The sequence below is a fragment of the Branchiostoma floridae genome, chromosome 12 (genome assembly GCF_000003815.2).
Source record: "Branchiostoma floridae strain S238N-H82 chromosome 12, Bfl_VNyyK, whole genome shotgun sequence".
In the NCBI taxonomy this organism is placed as follows: Eukaryota; Metazoa; Chordata; class Leptocardii; order Amphioxiformes; family Branchiostomatidae; genus Branchiostoma; species Branchiostoma floridae.
The window spans coordinates 19005614-19027338 of record NC_049990.1 but is presented as its reverse complement, the minus strand read 5'-3'; the positions used below and the strand labels follow the sequence as shown (position 1 = coordinate 19027338).

The 21725-nt window shown below is 41.5% G+C and overlaps 3 protein-coding genes across 3 annotated transcripts; 2 read left to right on the top strand and 1 right to left on the bottom strand.

Annotated features, from left to right (window-relative positions):
- Window positions 1-5849: 5849 nt before the first annotated feature.
- On the bottom strand, window positions 5850-9747 carry LOC118427503 (nuclear cap-binding protein subunit 2-like). The gene is made up of 4 exons (XM_035837335.1): window positions 9587-9747; window positions 8199-8380; window positions 6996-7134; window positions 5850-6392 (listed from the first exon to the last, which is right to left on the bottom strand). Exons 1-4 carry the CDS (start codon window positions 9641-9643, stop codon window positions 6261-6263), a joined length of 510 nt encoding a protein of 169 aa, XP_035693228.1. The 5' UTR covers window positions 9644-9747; the 3' UTR covers window positions 5850-6260.
- Window positions 9748-9940: 193 nt separating this feature from the next.
- On the top strand, window positions 9941-11759 carry LOC118427120 (nuclear fragile X mental retardation-interacting protein 1-like). The gene is made up of 5 exons (XM_035836756.1): window positions 9941-10341; window positions 10607-10711; window positions 11041-11103; window positions 11354-11436; window positions 11663-11759. Exons 1-5 carry the CDS (start codon window positions 9955-9957, stop codon window positions 11757-11759), a joined length of 735 nt encoding a protein of 244 aa, XP_035692649.1. The 5' UTR covers window positions 9941-9954.
- Window positions 11760-18377: 6618 nt separating this feature from the next.
- LOC118427119 (nuclear fragile X mental retardation-interacting protein 1-like) lies at window positions 18378-21414 on the top strand. The gene is made up of 6 exons (XM_035836755.1): window positions 18378-18418; window positions 18622-18890; window positions 19487-19566; window positions 19747-19825; window positions 20514-20776; window positions 21187-21414. The coding sequence occupies exons 1-6, from the start codon at window positions 18378-18380 to the stop codon at window positions 21412-21414; spliced, it is 960 nt and encodes a 319-aa protein (XP_035692648.1).
- The last annotated feature ends 311 nt before the right edge of the window (window positions 21415-21725 follow it).

Here is a 21725-nt window from a genome sequence, read left to right as displayed (position 1 = left end):
CCAATGATACTTTTATCTGTAGTTCCATAGACATTAGACAATATGAATAGTGGTAGCCCCCATGCAGCAGCAACAGTTAGTCCCCAGGGTGGTATGATATTTTCATTCAATCCATCCAACCCAAACCTAAATCTCCTGTAGTATCTAAGCCAAATTTAACAGCATAATTTACTATGAAAAATGTCCTTGTCAATCCCATTTATAGATGGCAAGCTGCTGGCAATGTAGCCTGATTAAATCTCGCTTATAGCAGCCCGCCAAACATCCGCCGGCCCGCGGGGAGGGGCCAGTTACAGCCCTGGACAGCGGAGTTTGTGTTACACAGACTACTGGCAATGGAAGCTTTGAAAAGTTCAGAAGCTGTTGTAGTCAGAGCAAACACCCAGCAAACATCCCCGCAAACCAATGAGCAGTTGCTTAGAAGGGGAATTTCATCATATATTTGCCGCGACAAAATGCAACCAACGATACTGAATTTAAAACAGAACAAAGCTAAGCCTCCACCACTTAACCCTGCCTGTACCATAGATTAAGCAGGCCCAAAAACCAAGCGAATATGACTAGCCCAAAACAACAAATTACCTGTATACAGTATGGAAATGGCATTACCAAAGAAACAAAAAGAAACACAGGACAAATCATACACATACCTTTCTCTTATGCCCACACTCTATACAGTTCTCCTCCACAATAGAAAATTGCATCTTCTTCTGTTTAAGTTCAAGTTCAACCATGATTGCCAACAGGGTAAAGGAACTTGTACCGAAACTTAAAACTCAGTACTATACAGCTCTAGAAACACCACAAAGAGTAATAAGCAAACTCCAATTATACCTGACCAACAGATATATAATCTTGTACACTCCCGTCATCTGGCAAACTGTCAGTGCCACTAAGTAACCTGATACATTGAAGGTGGCCCAGGCCAGATGATGGTTCTACACCCAACCATAATCTGTTTTTAAAACCAAGCAGATATTGGGAGGATGCCCCAACCACACAAAAACAGGATCAACCTATACAGTATCAAGTTCAAGCACTAGGAGGCCCAAAATCAAACCTGACCACCAGGACACCACAAACAACTCGCGTACCAAATAGCAACACAATGGTACCTTGCGTTCCGGAGATACAGCGCACGCCCCGTGCCCGCACAAAAGGTAACCTAAAATGTCAAGTTCAAGCACCAAGGGCACCAAAATCAAAATTGAGCATTATTCAGCCACCGCCGACACATGTGCCAAATATCATCGCGCCAGCACCAGCCGTTCAGAAGATATAACTCCGGAAACACCCCTCTCGGACACAAAATTCGACCTGCCGGGTCAAGTTCAAACGCGACAAGGCCCAAAGTCAATCCTAGGCAACAGGCAACAACCCCCCACCCATGCACCAAAAATCGTCGCAATCGCGCGTATCGTTCCGGACACACAGCGCCAAAAGTGCCCCCAAAACACCAAAAATGCCACCTGCAATGTCAAGTTCAAACGCCAGGAGGCCCAAAATCAAACCTGAGTGTTAGGCTACCACCCCCAACCCACGTACCAAAAATCGTCGTGCTCGCACCATCCGTTCACGAGATACAGCGCCCTACATCCCCGGCTACCGAAAAGTTCCCACCAGCATCAAAACCATACCTGCATACATGCAGGTAATAACATTAGGACCAGACCTTTGCCTCATATCGATCATAGGCCGCCCGACCCTATCATGATTAATTGTTTCCGACATGTTTAAACATGGCGGATCCGATATGTACACCTGAGTCGGCTGCCATCCAGAGAATTCACGTCATATAGTCACACGTAATTCAAAAGCAATTATACAATCTACGTATACGTCAGCCCGAACACTTACCGTAATACCTGCTCGTGTGTACCGGTAAAACACACAATCACACGCACGCTGTAATGAGCTGTATACACTTATCAATCATACACTATTACATTGTAAAAATGGATAGTAAATGCCATCCTTTTAGTCACCTGTCTTACACTAGTCTGACCGCATGCGTACGTAAATAAAGTACCTGAACCCCATTTATGCGTCTACATCGCTGCGGTCATAAGGAAGTTAACGTTGCAACGTAATCTTCCTTATTTGACATGCTCACTGATCGGATACAGGACATTCTCAATTTATGAATTATGCAAGACCTTGCAACTATGTTTCATAAATGTGCAGATCGCGAGAGAAACTACGATGTTAACTGCGGAAAGTCGCAGTACTTGTTCAAGGGAATAGCCTAAATAGCAACAATGAAATCAGTATATAAATGACAAATTCAAAACCAACAACAAGTGTGCAATTATGACATGCAACGCCAGAACTTCCGTCAATATCTTATATTGGTACTTGTTCTTACCTTCTCCGGAGATTCGGGTTTCTTGTTCGCACGCAGTTTTCGATGCAAATATACAGTAGCTGACTCCACGATCTATAGGTGTTTCAGAAGGAACTCCGTCTTTTAAATGCCGTGTCTATTGATCTTTTTGTGTACATAGACTGAAACCTCACCTTGTTTTCACAATTCGTCATCGTACCTTAATTAAAGCAGCCGATACCATACCAAGGAGACAAAGAAAAGCGGCTAGATTGGAGCTAGTGTAAGCACTACAAATATGTATTTTAATTTCTACATTCTTGCAGTAAAAAAATAATAATTTTAAGGCTTTCTTATGCTACCTTTTAACGGAAATCTACCACTCAGAAAAATTCAATTTTACCCATGGTGATTCTCTTTTAAGCCAGTCCACCATATTGTGTTTGGCGATGACGGAGTTTCGGTGGGCGGGACCGAAACTTGGGGAAAATTTTACGTGCATCCGGGCTTACTTGGAACCAGGTGTTTTGATCATGACATTTCCGCACCGACTGCATAAATCGCATCAAAAACAAACGAAAGCATTGATTATTCCTTTAGTTTTCATAATCAGCCACTTGCACCTTACTGCTGCCGGACCGTCGAGCGCAATGCACATGACTTTTGTATGCGTTTGTTCAATCGCACACCAGACGAACATATGACGCAACACCATTTAACACTAGCCTCTATCAGACTCAATACACTGTTGGAAAAACCGGTAGTATAGAATTTGGCCAATTAAGCTGAATGATTTGCCAAAGTAGTTAGCCTTCCATAGCTTTTCAACACAGGGCTACAGTACGGCCTATAACCTCCTTGGCTACGGTAAAACGCCACTGTAACTTTCCTTTACCGCCATTATACCTTTCTATGGGGTCATACTGATGCATTGTTAACACCATTGTTCCCAGGCTGTCACGTACATCGGGTGAAGGTCACAGTAATTCGGTTTCACCAGTGTTTGAACAGGAAGGCGGTTACACCTTGATAACTTCTGTGTGTCACGGGGAAGCAAATATCCCCGTCTGTGTGTATTCATAGAGACAACATCAGGTCAGGTGCAGATATGGAACAAGTATAACCCTTTTGTGTCCCTTGTTGTTGCTAATTATCGTCTTGTCAGTTGAACTTGATTTCTACAGGTAAAACTATTTGGTGGGAAAATAAGATTTCAGCGCAACACTAGAGATTTTCTTCAAACTCACAGCGCTATACTGTTCAATTGTCGGTTTCCAAGTCCTTCTACAGCAACAGTTTCTTTCACCGGGCAGCTAAATTATGGAACTCTCTCAACGACAACTGTTTCCCTCCTATCTACAAGTTATCAGCCTTCACAAGGAATGTTCACCGCTATCTCCGTGTACAATTATTTCCAACTTCTTAATTCATTGGCTTGAAGTGGTCTTATGTCATTGCTCTGAACAATCTCATTGAAAAAAAGATTGATTCTTTACACTTATAAGATTTAATAAAGATAAACAACATATTGCTGACTGACAGGTCAACAAGTAATAAAATTCAAACCCTCAATGTTGCCAGGCAACTATATATTACACGTATGCAAGAGGGTAATGCATCTTTGTTTGTTGGCAATAGTATTTGCACAATGTCCACAGTACACATTAGATAAAGGTTTTCTTCTCTTTTTCCCCCTATTTCAGCCAAAGTGATTCAGTTATCAGTCAATCCCTCCTCAGGAGTTACGACACCCTGGTTTGATGATGATGAAGTGGGCACCACTCTGATGTCAGATCAAAAATTATATGTCTCTTGCAAGCAGTTGACCCCCCAACCCCCATCCCGGAGGTTCAGCTATGGCTGATTTTTATGTGTTTTTGTCAGGCTTTGTGTTTTGTCCTGTTTTCTTCATGTCTGCCAGCTTTGGTTTGGCTGGTGGACATGACGGAAAGGGGACAAAATAGAAAGTCTGACAAAAATATGTAATAAACTAGAGTTCGGGGACCTCATACCTCCATGAAATATTCATTGCTTTTTGTGGATGTTATGTATGTTGATGGTCGGTTGTATTTAAGAGTAATGGATATTACTGTTATGGGTATCTGCTTGGAGCAAAGCACGATGCCTGTTCCAATATATCGCAGATATAGGGGTGATTTTTGATATTATTACATCGATTATAACGACAGATACGGCGCCCAAAATCTCATCGATTCGAGCTTTTATTACACCTCACCAACACAACAAGTATGAAACCAATCCATCCAGCCATTCTTGAGTAATCTTGTATACAGACAGAGACACCCCCAAACAGCTGTCACCATCTGCTTGGAGCTAAGCCCATTAACAAACACATACAGCACGATGCCTGTACCAATATATCTCACATATAGGGGGTGATTTCTGATATTATTACATCAATTATAACGACAGATATGGCGCCCAAAATCTCATCGATTCGAGATTTTATTACACCTCACCAACACAACAAGTATGAAACCAATCCATCCAGCCATTCTTGAGTAATCTTGTATACAGACAGAGACACCCCCAAACAGCTGTCACCATCTGCTTGGAGCTAAGCCCATTAACAAACACATACAGCACGATGCCTGTACCAATATATCTCACATATAGGGGTGATTTCTGATATTATTACATCGATTATAACGACAGATACGGCGCCCAAAATCTCATCGATTCGAGCTTTTATCACACCCCACCAACACAACAAGTATGAAACCAATCCATCCAGCCGTTCTTGAGTAATCATCTACACAGACAGAGACACATAACAGAAAATATAACCTCCATTCCATGACATTTCATGGAGGTAAAAAGTCAGAGCTGAACCTCTCCTTGAAAAGTACAAAAAAGCTGGGGTCTGTAGCGTGTAGGTTTAGGTCTAGCTAGGGTTGTTTGAGTAGCTGTAAACACAACAACACTTATCCTGGCCTAAGGTTTTGGATTCTACTGGTGACTAAGTTTGTTTTAAGTTTTCTTTTTTGCTGTGTGAATGTAAAAGTGACTTTTATAATAAACAAGATAAGTACCAAACTGTTGTCCATTTTTTTTTCAATTGACGTTTATTTACAACATAAGGATACTACAGTACATGCACATGTAGATGTGACATACATGTATAGTTTGAATACTAAGTAGATTTTGCACAGAGGGTGACTTATTGTTACTTAGCCTCTATGGTAAATTTCTTCACAGCAAATCTTTCACTTAGTTAAAGACAAGCATCCGGATCCCTTTTGGTGACGGAAAATGACTCTAACAGTTAAGTCATTGCTATAAGTGCTGTTTCTCCTTAGAGACCGTGATGATGTTGCTATCCATATTAACAAAGACTGCAACAAGCAAAAATTTCTTCTGGATAATTGTGTGATCTAAAGGCAAAATAGGTACATACAGTTGTTCTAATGCGTCGTCTGAAAACACACTTACTGCTCCTCAGAATTTAACTACTGGTGAATGACACATAACTACAACATAAATATGGAGATGTCATGTTTCAGGGTTCTTAACATGACTTTTTACTAGCATGGGGGAGGGGGGCATCTTAGCACAGCATATAAGTGGCACAGGCATGAGCAATGTAGGGCATCCTTTATTCCTCCCCCTGAAATTTTTAAAAGTTCTAACACTCAGTAATAGAATTTCCTGCATTTTGAGGAGCAAACTGAATACAAAGCCAAATTTCGTTGAAACTTTTGTTACAAATTAAACAACAGAAATATCCCCCTACGACAAAATCAAGGGATACAAATCACAAAATAGTGACCTCCCTATGCTTAACAGTTCTGGCGAGAACCTTGTTACTTGTGAAAAAAATCCAAAGTATTTGTAACAAAGTCACTGTAAATACTGCTTAACCCTGACAGACATGACATGATATCTAGCAAAACTTCCAGTCTTCTCACACGGTTCATCATGACCTGGGTCCACTGGGTCCTGGGCCTTTAGACATGAGCATGGGACCCAGGGGGTTGTACTGTTTGGCTGTGATTTTACCGTACCCACCACGGCCTGGGTCATAGTCCTTCCTGTACTCATCTCTCACCTGGGGAAACACATGACAATTGTTCAATACACCACAGAAGTAACAGTGTTTCTCTATACGTAACACTTCCTAGCAATACAATAGTTACTCATTTGACAAGAAGCTAGCAGATTTTGTAAACAGTCAGGCATTTCAGACAGGGTCACTGAAGTAAGACAGCAGATTCTATCCAAAACATCTCCCCTGTTGGTTGAGTTCAACCTTTTGACTGTCAATTGCTAGCAATGGAAATAGGACTTAAACTAAGACTTAAAAATATGTTTAGGGGGTTTACGGTTAGGGGTTGGAAAATTGGTGGAATATCCAACTGCTATCCTCATGTTAACAAGGCTAACTGCATTTGTATGTTTGATTGTAGAAACTTAATAGAAAGTACTATAAACTCTAATTTGCACTTGTTTATTGTGAGGATGCCTGCCTGCATTTCTTCAACATTCCAAAATCCGGTCCACTTTTTTCTGGTCCATTTTTTTGGACCGGTCCAAGAAGATAAAACAAATGTTACCAGTATAATCTACTGGTCCCCACAACTTAGTGACCTACAATTTTACCTAGACGGTACCTTTCTTTCAAGAATATTTTCATAGGAAACGGGTGTCATACCTGTCCACCACTCTTGCCCCTGCCATACTGTCTACCCTCCTTAAAGCCTGCGTCCCAGTCACAGCGGATGATCCTGTCGTCCAGCCGGGTGCCTGTGGTGTACCGCATACAGTTCTCCGCATCACCTCTGGTGTAGTATCTTATACAGGGGACTGTGTCAAGGAACCTTACAGAATGTCTTTGATATACTGTATGTAGTTGTAAGTCCTATTCATAGAATAATGCTGTTGTTATCACCATGATTGTAAAGCTGTGCAATTCAGCTGCAAGACTGCTTTGAATCTGTGTCATTTCTCAAGAACGAAATAAAACCATGCCCGTAGCCAGGATTTTGGTTGGGGGGGTTCTTTTTAGTAATTGTGGGACCATCGAGCGCCGCAGGCGCGAGACTCACGTCGAAGGCGTGAGCTACCTAGGGGGGTCCGGGGGCATGCTCCCCCGGAAAAATTGAATTTTTGACCCTCTGAAACGCCATTTTCTGCATTTTGACGGGCAAAAATCGCATGCGAAGTTTAATGTAATTTCTATTAAAGGACAAGGCTTTTGCGTAAGTCTTTGAGGCCCTCGACATATTTTCACCATGTCCGGCTCCCCCCGAACCCCCCCTGGCTACGGGCATGAAAACTGTCGACTTCTGCTACAGAATACCACAACCAGAACATGAACCTCTTGCACAACAAGTACCAATCCACTGGTAAAAGATACAGATTACAATACACGTCGAGTTCCAAGAAAATGGAGTACATTTTTACCACTTCAGCAATACGGGACTGCATCATAATAATGGGGGTTACTAGTACATGTACATGTTTTGTCACTTATCAGTCCAAGAAAATAACGAGCAAAGTAAAGAATTTGTATCAAGTTTTTACAGTCAAATGTAGAGTTTACAAGACAGGATTCTAAAATGCCAGTGGGAGTCTGATACTCCGCCAAACAGATTCCTATGTAGCAAAATAGACCAAAATTGTTTTGAGTATCGCCTATTCACAGACAATTAAGTCCAGGTACAGGTCGGGACCTGGACCTGATCTTCAGGACCTGAACTGGACCTGTACTTACATTTTCTATACTGGTACCCACCCACAAAGATGATGATGATGATGATGATAATGACTACAGGGTGATGGGAAACAACAGGAGATAAACCAGACAGTGACTTGGGCCAATTGTTTGAAGACATTGAATTTTTTAAAAGGATACTCCACGAAGCAGAATCCGCAGGGAGTCCTCTGCATCTTGTCCAGCCCCATGATGATGCGTTTGATGTCGCCACATTTGCCGAAGAGTTCGTAGATCTGCTCCTCCGTGGTGTAGAAGGACAGGTTCCCCACGTACAGGGTGGTGCTCTCCAACAGACGTCGCTCCTGGTCAGTACGGCTCCCCTGGGGGTGGGGGAGAAGGAGAAAAAATGTGAAGTTTTGTATACTACAGGTTCCCCACGTACAGGGTGGTGCTCTCCAGCAGACGTCGCTCCTGATCCGTTCGGCTCCCCTGGGGGTGGGGGAGAAGGAGAAAAAATGTGAAGTTTTGTATACTACTACTAGTATTTCTTTATACCTTTATACCACATCCAGGAGAGAAGGCTTCAGCCTGTAGTGTCCTGATCTTCTTTCTTCATGTGTCATATTTTCGACACTCCCAGCACTTGTCTAGTCTAGCCTTAAACTGATTGACACTATCAGCATTGACAACTGAATCTGGTAAAGCATTCCAGTTTGATACAGCTCTGGTACTGTATGTATGTAAATAATGACCACTGTATGTACTAGTACTGTAAATGTTTTTAAGTTCGCGGGGATTTAATTTCGCGGTAGCGGGAAAAAGGACTTTTTGCGGTGGATTTAAGTTCGCGGTAACACCATAGACTGCAATCTAATATCATTATAGAAAAATGTTCGCGGTGGTTTTAAATTTGCGGTAAAGCGGTCACCGCAAAAACCGCGAACACTAATCCACCGCGAACATTTTTGCATTTACAGTATGTCGTCTGTATGAAGTCCAGGAAGATTAGTGGCGTGCCCTAGGGCATGTCATTAATGGATTTTCAAATAGAGAGTCAAAGTCTACTGAACTCATTCTTGTTTGTGAGTGACTGAATGAGTGAACAATGGTGTAAATGTTTGTGGTGGTTTTGTTTTCCTAGCAATTTCTTTGCTGCAAAAAAGACAGCCCAATGCATTTGGTCTGCATATATTAGACCGAAACCAGACCAGAACCGTTAGACCAGAACTGTTTCAAACATGGACCCATCGATGCAAAAACCTAATTTCATAATTCTACAGAGATTTATCCAGTCCCTGCAAAGATATATTTTTGAATTCAGTTAGCTGTACATTAGACGAATAGCTAGATGACGTGAAACAATGTGAAAATCATAAATTATGAATAACGCGAATGTATACAAATAGCCAATGAATTCGCCTTGAAGTGGTGTATATTGTATAATATAACTTGTAGAAACAGGTCTTTGTTGTGGTAAAAAAAAAAATGTGCCCCCCTCCCCTCAACAGATCAAGCAAGATTTCTCTTTTAAAACAGGGGCTGATGCCACTAAATTCCACCCAGAACAGGTCTAACTGTGGTATTACCTTGTAATGTTGGTCCCGGTATGCGCCAAGCTCTTTAGCCGGGTCTCTTATCGGCATTTTAGCAGGAAATGTGGGACAAAACAACTACGACGAAATCTGCAAGCACGCCAAACAATCTTCCAAGCTGGCTGTTGAGCTAAATACAGCTAGACATTTGTGTGCGAGATTCGATGATATAATAAAAGATTTGATTCTAATTTCTAATCATAAAAAGTACTTTTTAAATGTATAGTTTTAAATATAACATATTTTGTAGATTATAAATGCCAGTTTAGCTCTTTTTTATGTAGATACTGTTGTTTTATGTTCTGTCTGAGTTTGATTGAATCGTATAACACAAACGAGCTGCTTAGTACAAGGTTTGTGTTATGACCTTTCACCTCTATAAGCACATGGTCGAAAAAATCTCGATGGCGAGGCCACCAAACTTTCCCCTGCCTCTGGGGCACTTTCCCGGCGGAATGATCCCCTCCCCGGGGCCCTTCCCGCCCGGACTGATGTTTCCAGCCGTCCCTGGTCCCCCAGTGATCCCGGGGGTGGGGAATTTCGTACCGAGACACGGGTTCCCACCACCGTTCTTCCAGCAGGCTACCTTCGGGCCCGGTGCCCTCCCACCCCGAGGACCACCCCGACACGCCGGCCCCATGGTACCGGGGCACGGCCGTGGGGCACCGGCGGGACCTCTGCCCAGAGGCCCATGGACACAGGAATATAGGAAGGGCAACTTTGCTCAAGGGAACAGGCAGCAAAGAAAGGTTGAATTATATAATTTACATTACACGTATCATATTTTGCATGCATGGTCGGTATAGCAAGGATTAAACCTCCTTGGGTATAGTAAGTTTATGATTGAAGAAGAAGAAAATTTACCGTTATATTCATATTGCTACCATATTTTAATAACTAGCATTTGCTTCAACATCATCTGCAGTGTTGTTATTGAAGTTCTGTGTGCAAAGCCTGTCGCTGTCTAACTATCAGTAAAAATGATATCGCATATGTTCCTTATTCCATAAACAGAAGGCCCAGCTGAGTAAAGATGACACCCCGTTCTACTGTGATCCTTGTGACAGAGGCTTCAAGACAGAAGACTTACTCAAGAAACACCGCGAGACACATATACAGGTACTTCAACACAACCTGTGCATGTGCATACGTGCACAACATGTAACTGTTAAAGATGTATATTTGAATCTTTTTTTTTTTTATGTAGTCTCAATGATTCATTTGTAAACAGCAAAAATATGGCACTAAATCATGGTTTTTCAAAAGATTAAGATGTTAACTTTTAACATTACAAGATTAGTCATCTACAAAAATCCTCTGGTTTTAGGAAGCTTGTCACTGTTGTCAGTATAAATTGATTCAAAACTATTATCATTCTTATCCAATCAAACTTCTTCCCATCCATAATATTAATATCAAATAATGATGATGTTTTCTGTTCATCTCAGTGTTACCAGGAAGGATGTCCCTATGTAGCAGCAGCAAAACTGGTCAAGCTTCACCATAAGCTGGTAAGTGTTAGAAAGTACAAATGTAGACAATTTCAAGACAGCAGAGATTCTGAAGTAGACGTACCGAAAACTTGAGCAAAATAAAACTGTTAACAAATCATATGTAAATGTCGCATAATTCTCCTTATGTTTTTCAAGACCTTCATTGTAACGACCTGAATACTCTTCTTTGTGTTGTCCCAAGTTTAACCTCCTTGGTTGTCCTATATATGGTGATTGCTGATACATGTGCAAATGTACCACTTTCCAGACACATCTTTCCAAGTTCTCCAAAGCACTGAGTAAACTGGACACACCTGAAGCCATCGCCAAGTGGCGTGAGGATAGACGGAAGTAAGAGGACATACTATAACATACATCTTTTATTATAACGTTATGATATTGAAACAAAAATACCCATCTTACACTCTATACTTTTGATTTTATCCAGATATTTTGACTGTTATGTTGTCAATGTACCACCGCATACTTCTGTCACAATCTAGTAACCTCTAAGTGCTAAATAGAAATATTTTTTTAATGCACAAACCAAACCAAACCAATTTTCTTTCTGCTGTAGAAATTACCCTACAGTTGCCAATGTTGCAAAGAAGGAGGAAGACATGAAGAAAAGAAGAGAAAGAGGAGAAGTACTGAACACGAGAGAATTCGGGTAAGTAGTAATATACTTACCAGCAACTACATAATTATGAAATTTCTCCTTTGAAATTTATGACACATACAGGGCTCGAAATTCAGTTTTGGGATTAGGTGCAGTGGTGCACCCAGCTTAAAAAATTGGTTGCACCAAACATTTTTGGGGTGCACCACTTTAATGACAATGACAATGACAATGACAATGACAATGACAATGACAATGACAATGACAATGACAATGAAGTTTATTGCATATTCATGCCCTCCTAGGGCTAAATGCAGTAAGTCGCATACAAAGAGTCTGATAAGTAAGCTATTCTATGTTCTACTTACGACTATATTTCTACATGCTTCCTCCCTCTTCTTAAAACATGTGAAGACGAACTTACAGAGTTCTTCTATCAAATCATAGTTAACTGATGTCATTATATATTTGAAAAAGTCTTCTTTTGTTAGTTGTGCATATTTCTGTTTTGCAAGCGTAGTACTATTAACAAAGGTATTGCGTATATCTTTATACAGTGAGCATTCTAGAAGAAAGTGCGCTTCATCTTCTATATACCTATAGTTCTTATCACAAAACATACATAATCTATCATTTGGAGGAGTTCGGGTGTATCTACCGGCTTCAATTTGTAGAGGATGATCGCTGATCCTTAGTTTAGTCATGGCTCGGCGATAGCTAAAATTTGTTATATCGAGGTATTTTTCTCTTTCATATGTATACTTGAATTTTCTGTAGGTTCTTAATTTATTCCCTTGGTTTTCTTTAATACCAGGGGAGTTAATTTCTGAGTAAAAGTTTTGAAGAAAGGTGTCTTCCAGTCTTTGTTTTATTTCAGCCTGAGCCAACGATGTGTTGTGATCACTGTTAAGCAATAGGTACGCAAACCCTGACTCCTCCAGGATTTTACTAACATTGGATAGCCAGCATGGTAGCTTACGTCTGTGCAAGTCCTGTTGTACAAGGAAGGCTTCAAATTGTAGGCTATTTGTTGGAACTTCTTTAACTAATCTTTTGTAATATGAATATAATCTAGTATATACTTCAATCCACATGGGATACCTGCCCAATTCTGCTCTTGTTGCTAGATTACTCGAGTTTTTTCTTACACCTAACATCCATTTACAAAACTTAAGATGAAGTTGTTCAATTGGTGACTTGTCGTTCAATCCACTCTTGCCCCATACTTCTGCACCATAAGTCAATATTGGGACAACGCAGGCATCAAATAGTTTACAATATACTGAAATGGGAGGGTTGGTATCTCCTAGAGTTTTTTTAATGCTGAACAGAGCTCTTAGAGCTTTCTTTTGTAAAGTTTTAATCGCTGTTGTGAAATTGCACCCGGCTGTAAACACCACTCCTAAATAGCAGTATGAGGAAACTATCTCTATGCTTTTGTTTAGTAAATGGAATTTGAAATTTGAGAACATATGACCCTTTTTGTTAAATACAATTACTTTTGTCTTATTTAGGTTCACTGATAGTTTCCATTTGTTGCAGTAACGACCTAGTGCGTTAATTGCATGTTGGAGGCCATTTTGGCTCGTTGATAGTAGGACAAGGTCATCGGCATAAAATAGACTTGATACTTTTGATGTATTTAACAGGGGCGCATCAAAATCTCCTGTATTCAGCTCGTCTGCTAAGTCACTGACATACAGGTTAAATAGGGAAGGACTTAAAACACAACCTTGTCTAACTCCTATCTCAACATGGAAATTTTCACTTAAACCTATATTGGTTTTCACACTAGCTACGGATTGACTATATAAACTTTTTAGCATATCGAAAAATCTACCGGAAATACCCTTTGATAGGATTTTGAATAATAAGCCCTCGTGCCAAATTGAATCAAATGCTTTGGATAGGTCTACGAAGCAGGCGAAGAGTTGTTTTCTTGACTGTGTATATTTGGAGATTAACGTTTTTAGGATAAATATATTGTCCGACGTTCTGTAATTCTTTCGGAACCCAGCTTGATTTGGTTTAAGGATTTCATTTTCCTCAAGAAAAGAGGAGAGTCTTCTGTTTAGTACAGAGGTAAACAGTTTTCCGAGGCAGCTAGAGATAGATATCCCGCGGTAGTTGTTAGGGTCGTCTTTTCTTCCTGATTTGTATATGGGCACTATGTAGCTGTTTGACCACGTTTTGGGGAATATTCCACTTGAAAAAATGTGGTTAAATAGTTTAACAAGAGGCCGTAATAGAAAGTTGTGTCCTGCTTTCAGCATTTCGTTGTTTATCATGTCTTCGCCGCTCGCCTTTTTGTTTTTGAGGGCCTTTATTGAGCTACTAATTTCTGCCTCCGTGATGGGGTAATCTAGGGGCCCTTCGTTTAAATCTCGTTCCTTTAATATCTTTAGTTCGTCTATAATTTTCTGCTCAAATGCACTGTCAAAATTCTGCTGCTCTATCCTACGTTTCTGGTGTAGGGATTTGAAGTGATTTATCCAAGAGTCAGGCGGGATGTCTTCTTGAGGTGTGGAGTTGGCGTTTTTAAGTTGTTTGAGCAGATTCCAAAAGGCGGTTGGATTAGTTTGCTGAAGATTTTGCAGTTGCGTTAGACAGTCAATTTCATACTCTTTTTTTCGCTTTCGAATTAGTTTGTTGTATTCTTTTTTCTTCATAAAGTAGCTACCTCTAATAAAAGGGTTTTTTGGATTTCGTTGTAGTAAATATTGTATATTTCGGAGCTCCTGGCGGGCCTCATAGCAATTTTTGTTGAACCACTTTTTATTCGTTCTTGGTGTTTTTCGTTTCCTTTTATGTTTTACCTGTAATGACATTTTTCCCGCCATTTCTAGGATTTCCTGAAATTCCTGAACTTCTCTGTCGACGTCTAGACTTGAGTCTGATTTTTGATGCGTTGACAATATAAAATTTCCAAGCTTTCGCGATATTGCCTGGCTACCTAACGCATTCGTAAACTTTTCGCGAGAGTCCGGTCCCCAGACAAACCTGTCTGGGAAAGGTCGCGTGTTAGTTTTGGCTTTCGTTTCGTTTTGAGGTTCTTGTATAAGTGTATTGATGTTTAGCGAGACCATGCAATGATCGGAAAATTCTGTCAATGGATGTACTCGAAAAGTATTAATGTTGTGAAAGAGGTTACTGCTAGCTATGACATAGTCTACCGTGCTACAGCCATTGGGCTGGTAGCATGTGAATCGGCTGCTGAGATTTCCCAGGACTCGACCATTTAGAATGCGGAGGTCGGACTGGCAACATAAATCAGTTAGATCTTTGCCGAAAGTGTTTGGCGGGTTTTTGTCAGAAAAATTTCTTGGGATGTTGAGATTTGGGAGGAGTCTTGGTGGTTCAAATTCAGGGTCTATTTGTAGCCTCTACCAGGCTTCGTGGTTTGGTGGTCTAATTGTAGAAATTGGTCAAATAGAGTAAATAATACGCTAGGGGAGTCAGCCGGCCGATTAGGGACATTCTCCAAACCACACAGCCTGTGAGGAGTCGCTATCGTCTTTGTAGTCGACTAATCGCTATCTAATAGGTGCGAAGTGGTTAAATTACCCATTTATTGCTTTCCGACTCGCCCGTGACGGGTCTTGACAGCAGAGGCCGGTCATGGAATATGTGACAGGAAGCGGTCAGAGGTATCATCTAAAACAACGCTAGATACCTATGTTACTTTATTAACTGCAGCCAACGGGCCCGAAAATAACTGTATGTTTGCGAAAATAGATTGTCCTACCACCATGAGCGGGCCATTAGCACATGGTCGCGGCACCGTCCGCACGGAAACCTCCTTTCAAATCCGACAACGCGGCAAAAATGACTGGTTCATTTTAGTAATTTCACCCATGAAAATAACGTCTGTGATTTTGTTTATCTCCTGGTATGGGTTTTAGAAGTCCCATACCTTCTGATAAATGAGAAATTTACCGAGAAAAACAAGTTATAACAAATCACCCGCGCTTGTTGTCACGTTTGTTGATTGTCGGGCTACTTCACTAAAAGCATGGGCGAGCAGTTTGTTAAAAAGAAACACAGACGCCTTTATTTAAATAGATATTATGAAGTCATAAACTTTTAAATATTTTTTTCTTTAAATCTTTAACGAATAAACTAACAATTCATTTGTAAGGTTAAACGTAGATAATAATGATACCGCACGCATCGCTTCTTCCCGCATTACAGTAGGCTATCCCAATGACCCGTATTGACCTCGCGAGCGCCATGCTGAAATTTCGGGCCGTCAAAACACAAGCCGAAAAGGCCATCTTCTACCGTGACTTCCCGACAATTATCATTGAAAATCGATGTTGCTACACCTTTGAAAATGACGTAGTCGTCTTCGGCAATATTTTCATCGCATGCGTTTTGTTGCCGTTCTTATTTTCACCTTTGTCCCAGACCCAGCTGTTCCACGCGCCCGCCGCGCCCCACTGGGCGCTGGACGATTTACGACTTTAATTATCTCCAGCGCTGAGCTACTTCCTTTGTACAAATAATTGGGGGATTAATTCTATATCGTCTGTTGATGCCGACTGCCTACAGGCTTGTGGTTTGAAAAATGGACATTCTCGGCCGGCTGACTCCCCTAGCGTACGGTGACTCTATTTGTCCAATTTCGACAATTAGACCATCAAACCACGAAGCCTGGTAGAGGCTATATTTGGGCTTCGTCCGCGAAATCTTTTAAGGATCCTACTCGGCTATTAAAATCTCCTCCGAGAATCACAAGTCCTCTAGCTGAAAAGTGTGCAACATCCTGTTCTAGTACGTCAAAAATAGACTCTTCCGCCCTTTTGTGGATCGAAGAGTATATAGGACTGACATATGCACTACCTATGAACACATCTCTGGACAGGCCAAGCAATTCCTTGGCTACACGGATCCAGAGAGTATCTTTACATTCTGAAGTGCTACTCTCTCTCTTTATAAATTTTGCTAATTCGTTTTTAAAGTAAAAGACAATTCCACCTGAGTTCCGTCTAGCTCTACTTTGTTTGTTCCTAAAAGATGAAAAATGCTGATAATTTGGTAGGTCAACTTCTGATATTTCGCTACTCCATGTTCCAAGGAGGGAGAAAAAATCTAACTTTTCTAAGCTATTTCTAAAGTTGTTATCCTCAAGTTTCTTCCCCAGACCATGGACATTCCAAAATCCAATGGATATAGAGTCTGGAAACATATGTAATCTTGATACTAGATCTATCATGACTTGGTCCCTGCTTTTACGATAACAAAAGTGCAGCACTATGTTAACTCAAATTATTCTAACAGCACGCAGCTCTAATTATCTAATGCAATACATACTTAGTGTTTCTCACTTAACTATAACTTAACTTTTTATACCATATAACTTAAGTTGGTATTTAGCTTAGCTAAGGTTCCTATGTATATTATCAGTTTAGTCTTATGAACTTTTACCTCTACTTGGTCTACGAATTTGCTACTTAACTTAACAGCTCTGACATAGTTGCAGATCTCCGAATTACTTCTTGATGAGCACTTACTAGGCTACAAGCTATCTTATGTGTTGGTACTTATCTGTATGTCAGTATCCAACGAAGTCGTAGTCTCGGCGCCACGGGTAGTCTCGGTAAGGCTCAGGGTGGAACCATGGGCGGAGTCCGTTCGAGTCTTCCCGGTACCAGTTCATGTGCAGGTCGTTATAGCCGCGGAATGATGGGAAAGGGGGGAAACGGTCGCGTCGCCATCCGTCGCTCTCGTTTGCTGGACCCCACCACTCCATATCCCTGCCGGGTTGTGGCCGAGGTTGATGGACTCTTCTCGCATGCTGGTTCACGCCTCTGCTGTAGCCTGTGTGGTCCCCGGGTTGAGTCTCCGATGGTGCGTGTCTGGGTGTTGTGGGATGAGCGCTGTCCCATCCACATTGTTTCTGTGTTTCGGTTTCATTCCAGGGTCCCATGCTTCTCCCCGAGGACGGTATTTGAGCATGGCGGCCGTCCCAGGGTTCCCTGAACTTTTGCGGGGGCGGTGCTGGGACCTGGCGGTCGGTACGCTCCCTATTCCCTTGCGAGGGTGGTATCTGGGCCTGACGACCGTTCCATGGCTCTTTGCTTCCTTGTGCGGGTGTCGTTTGACGGGACAATTTAAGTGATAACCTATAATAATTAAACTTATTTACAAGCTATCAAATTCTTAAACAAGTACCATGAGACATTTGTATTATCTTTCTGACACTTAGATGTCAAGAATATGATCATGTATACTACATGTAGTATACTTTGATATCTTTACATACATAAACCTAAGAAAATATTTGGGTGCACAGCTCCAGTTTTGGGTGCACCTGGGTGCACATGCACCCAGTATTTCGAGCCCTGCACATACTATTGGTATACAGGTTAATTATGTGTGTGATGTAGAGCTGTGTACTGGTACTGATACTAGCTGTACCGGTACAGTCAATTAGGTACAGGTCCAAAATACTGGAACACTGGTGTACCTGTACTGGACCCGTATCTAATAAGTGCAAGCCAGGCAGGATAAAAGGTCAGAAGATGGCCACTTTGACAGATAGAATTACCATGAAATTGCCATAGCAGTCTCTGAGCTCCAGTGATGGAGAAAACAACAATTTTGTAAGCGTCAAATTTTGTTGCATCATGCATCTACCACAATTATTGAACACATTTTTATTGGTTCAAACATGCTTCTGTCCTTATGGAAGATCGACTTTTACTTGAACAAGTAGGTCAGGTACAAGTGCAGGCCCAGATCTGTACCTAAACCCGTTTACTAGTACCTGTACATAAAATTTGTTTAGGTACACAGCTCTAGTATGATGGCAACATTAAATTTTCTTATTAGTATTATCGACCAGTAGGTAAAATATGATATACCTAACGACAGTAGTCTAGTATTTTCATCTCAAATCTCTCTTTTTTTTGCAGGAAAATGCGAGGGCGGGGGAGAGGTAGGGGTAGAGGAAGAGGCAGGGGGAGGGGGTATGGCCGAGGGGGGAGGGGAAGTTATCATCACCACCACCAGCAGAACTTTGACCAATCCCCAAGCAGAAAAAGGGGAGGTCCAGATGTGGAGCATCATGGGAGTCCTCAGAAGGTGGCAAGGCATGATGGGACTGATGTCACACCTGATACAAAGTTACATGACCCGACAGCTGACCCCATGGCATATCTGATGGATGATGGGAGTTCTTCCGGTATGGGTGATGATTACTAGAGACCTTTAAACACTTGCTATCGATTTGACTTATTCCGGAAACTTTTAATATCAAGACCACCATTATGTGATGGTGTACTTATAGCTTAGTAAGATGGAAAGTTGGAAGGATGCCATTGGGATGCTACTTATAGCTTGCCTGATCTTGGCTGTCGATCACAATTAGCAGTTAACCAATGCAATGATAACTTAGCAATTAGCAGTTCAACCAATGATAACTTAGCAATTAGCAGTTCAACCAATGATAACTTAGCAATTAGCAGTTTAACCAATGATAACAAGGCAATTACCCTGACAAAGTGTCCATACATGTATGTTTGACAAGAATTTGCATGTTAATGTGTTTTTGGCATTTTTATATTTTGATGGAGATGGGTAGGGCTACAGGATTGGTCTATTGATTTTGTTATGAATAACGTCGTTCAGGCACATTAACAGAAATTTATGATGTAATAACATTGACATTCTAGCTTGAAAATAATCCTATGTGTAGATTTGCAAGCATACCCTTTTGTTTCATATTCAGTACACTGAGGGCACTGAAGTGTAACTTGTGCTATATTCCCACTTGTGTAGATTCAGAGCCAGCAGAGGTGCCCTCCCACCCTGCCCAGAGTGCTGCCACCCCCCCTGCAGCAGTGGTAGTGCCCAGACAGGTGACATCAGGACTGGGTAGCCTGGTAGCAGCCTATGGAGGCAGCTCTGAGAGTGAGGAGGAGGAGGGGGAGATCAGAGGTGAGTGTCTGTTGTAAGGTGTAGGCTGTTGTAAGGTGTAGGCTGTTGTAAGGTGTAGGCTGTTGTAAGGTGTACATAGGCTGTTGTAAGTACCCAGACAGGTGACATCAGGACTGGGTAGCCTGGTGGCAGCCTATGGAGGCAGCTCAGAGAGTGAGGAGGAGGAGGGGGAGATCAGAGGTTAGTGTCTGTCATAGGGGATAGGCTTGGAACTGGATGTAAATACATACAAATAGGTCTAATGGAATTCAGCAATATTGATGCGTGTAAAATTGCAGTTGTAAAGATACATGTACACCACTTTCAAGAGTCAATGTAAGTATGGAAAAGTTTTTTTAAATTCTGGTGACACGTTTTGCTAGCAGAATGTTCACTCACCTCATTACCTTTGCCAAGAAGGGTATGTTTTTGTTATTGTTTGTGTGTGTGAGGGAAATCTAGTCCTTGATGAAAGTTAGGGTGGAGTGGAGACAACTTTCCAGCTTTGCTCGAGCAGGAGCTTGACCAAAGTAATGTAAGTAAGTAAGTCTATGTATGTGTGTGCATGTGTGTGTGTGTGCACGTGTATGTGCATGTGCGCACACATGCACATGTGGACCTCATAACAGCAGACGTTGACCTGGATGGCTTGTATTTGGTATCTCATTCGGTCTTGATGACACCTCAGCATTATTAGATTCTTGACTCCTTAGCAGCTTATTACGGTACCAAAGCAGAACTTGCAGTTTCGATATCTTGTTTGCCAATGGTCACTGATCTTTATTAGAATCCATCAGTTTTGTTTTAGTCTCTTTGATATATTGTACTGTTCTTTATGACTCTGTGGACTCATTCACTGTATTCTAATATACTGTCTTCTTCACTTCAGATTCTCCTGTACCAAAGCTAATGCAGCCATCCCAACTATCCACACAACAACCTGGGCAAGTTACAGCCCCGCATACTGGCCGTGAAGATAGACAATGGAACCACCCAGAGGGAAGGAGAGGTGCACCATGGGAAAGGGGCAGGGGCAGAGGTCGTGGCAGGGGGAGGGGTAGAGGTCAGGGTCGGGGTGGCGGCAGTGGGAGGGGTCATGTGGCACCTGATCAGCAACACCTGAGGAAGAGACGATCAACACTGCTGGAAATGGTGAGCCATTACAGACTGTACTCAGAACAAATGTATGTACTATGTTGAAATGGCTGAAATGGCTTTGTTTTGACTATATATTGTTACAAGAGTCAGTGGGTCATTTTGCTTTGTTTGGCAATGAAACTTAGAAATCCAGTACATGTGCTGAGTAGGGGAAAATATTCAAGTCTTTTAAATGAACTTGTCCAGTATCACAAATCTATGCTGATCTCTACTCGCCATTGATTCTAGCAGCAGACAGCTGTAGGCTTCCTGTTAAATTTTATGTATTTATGCTGCAGTTTTTAACCCCTAAAACTGTAGGCAAGTTGTCAGTGGGGAGTACTTCCTTATTGCTGTTACTTTTGGTCCATAGTTTAAGATTATCTACATTTATGATGTGTTAATTATTGTTTGCATCTTTGCAGCTGCTCGCTCCCGACATCAGACATGAGCGTAACGTGGTGTTACAGTGTGTGCGATACGTCGTCAGGAACAAGTTCTTTGGGATTGGAACTGCCAAACCTGGTCTTGTTACCTCACAAACTGATGTCCCAACAGGAGAGGACTCTACAAATCAAATGAAGGAATGCAAAACTGATGCGGAGCCCAGTACCCCAGAGGATAAACCAATACAAAAGACTGCTGATCTTTAAGTTTATAATAGTTGTCTTCCCAGAAATGCACCTTGTTTTGAGAACCACGACGTCTTCCAACTATTTGTGTTATTTTCTTTCAACAAGACTTAGTCTAAGATACACAAAAGGCCAATATATGTATGTATGACAAAGGTACTGTATTTTCAAGTGTGGTACATGTATGTACATGTACTACATGCATATTTGTAATGTAGACTCAGTATAATGCAGTGCATGGTCAGTGTGTATAGAATGGTTAGAATCTGAAATATTTTTTGGTACGACCGGTCGACCACGATTTATAATGAGACTGAATAAATCTCAATATA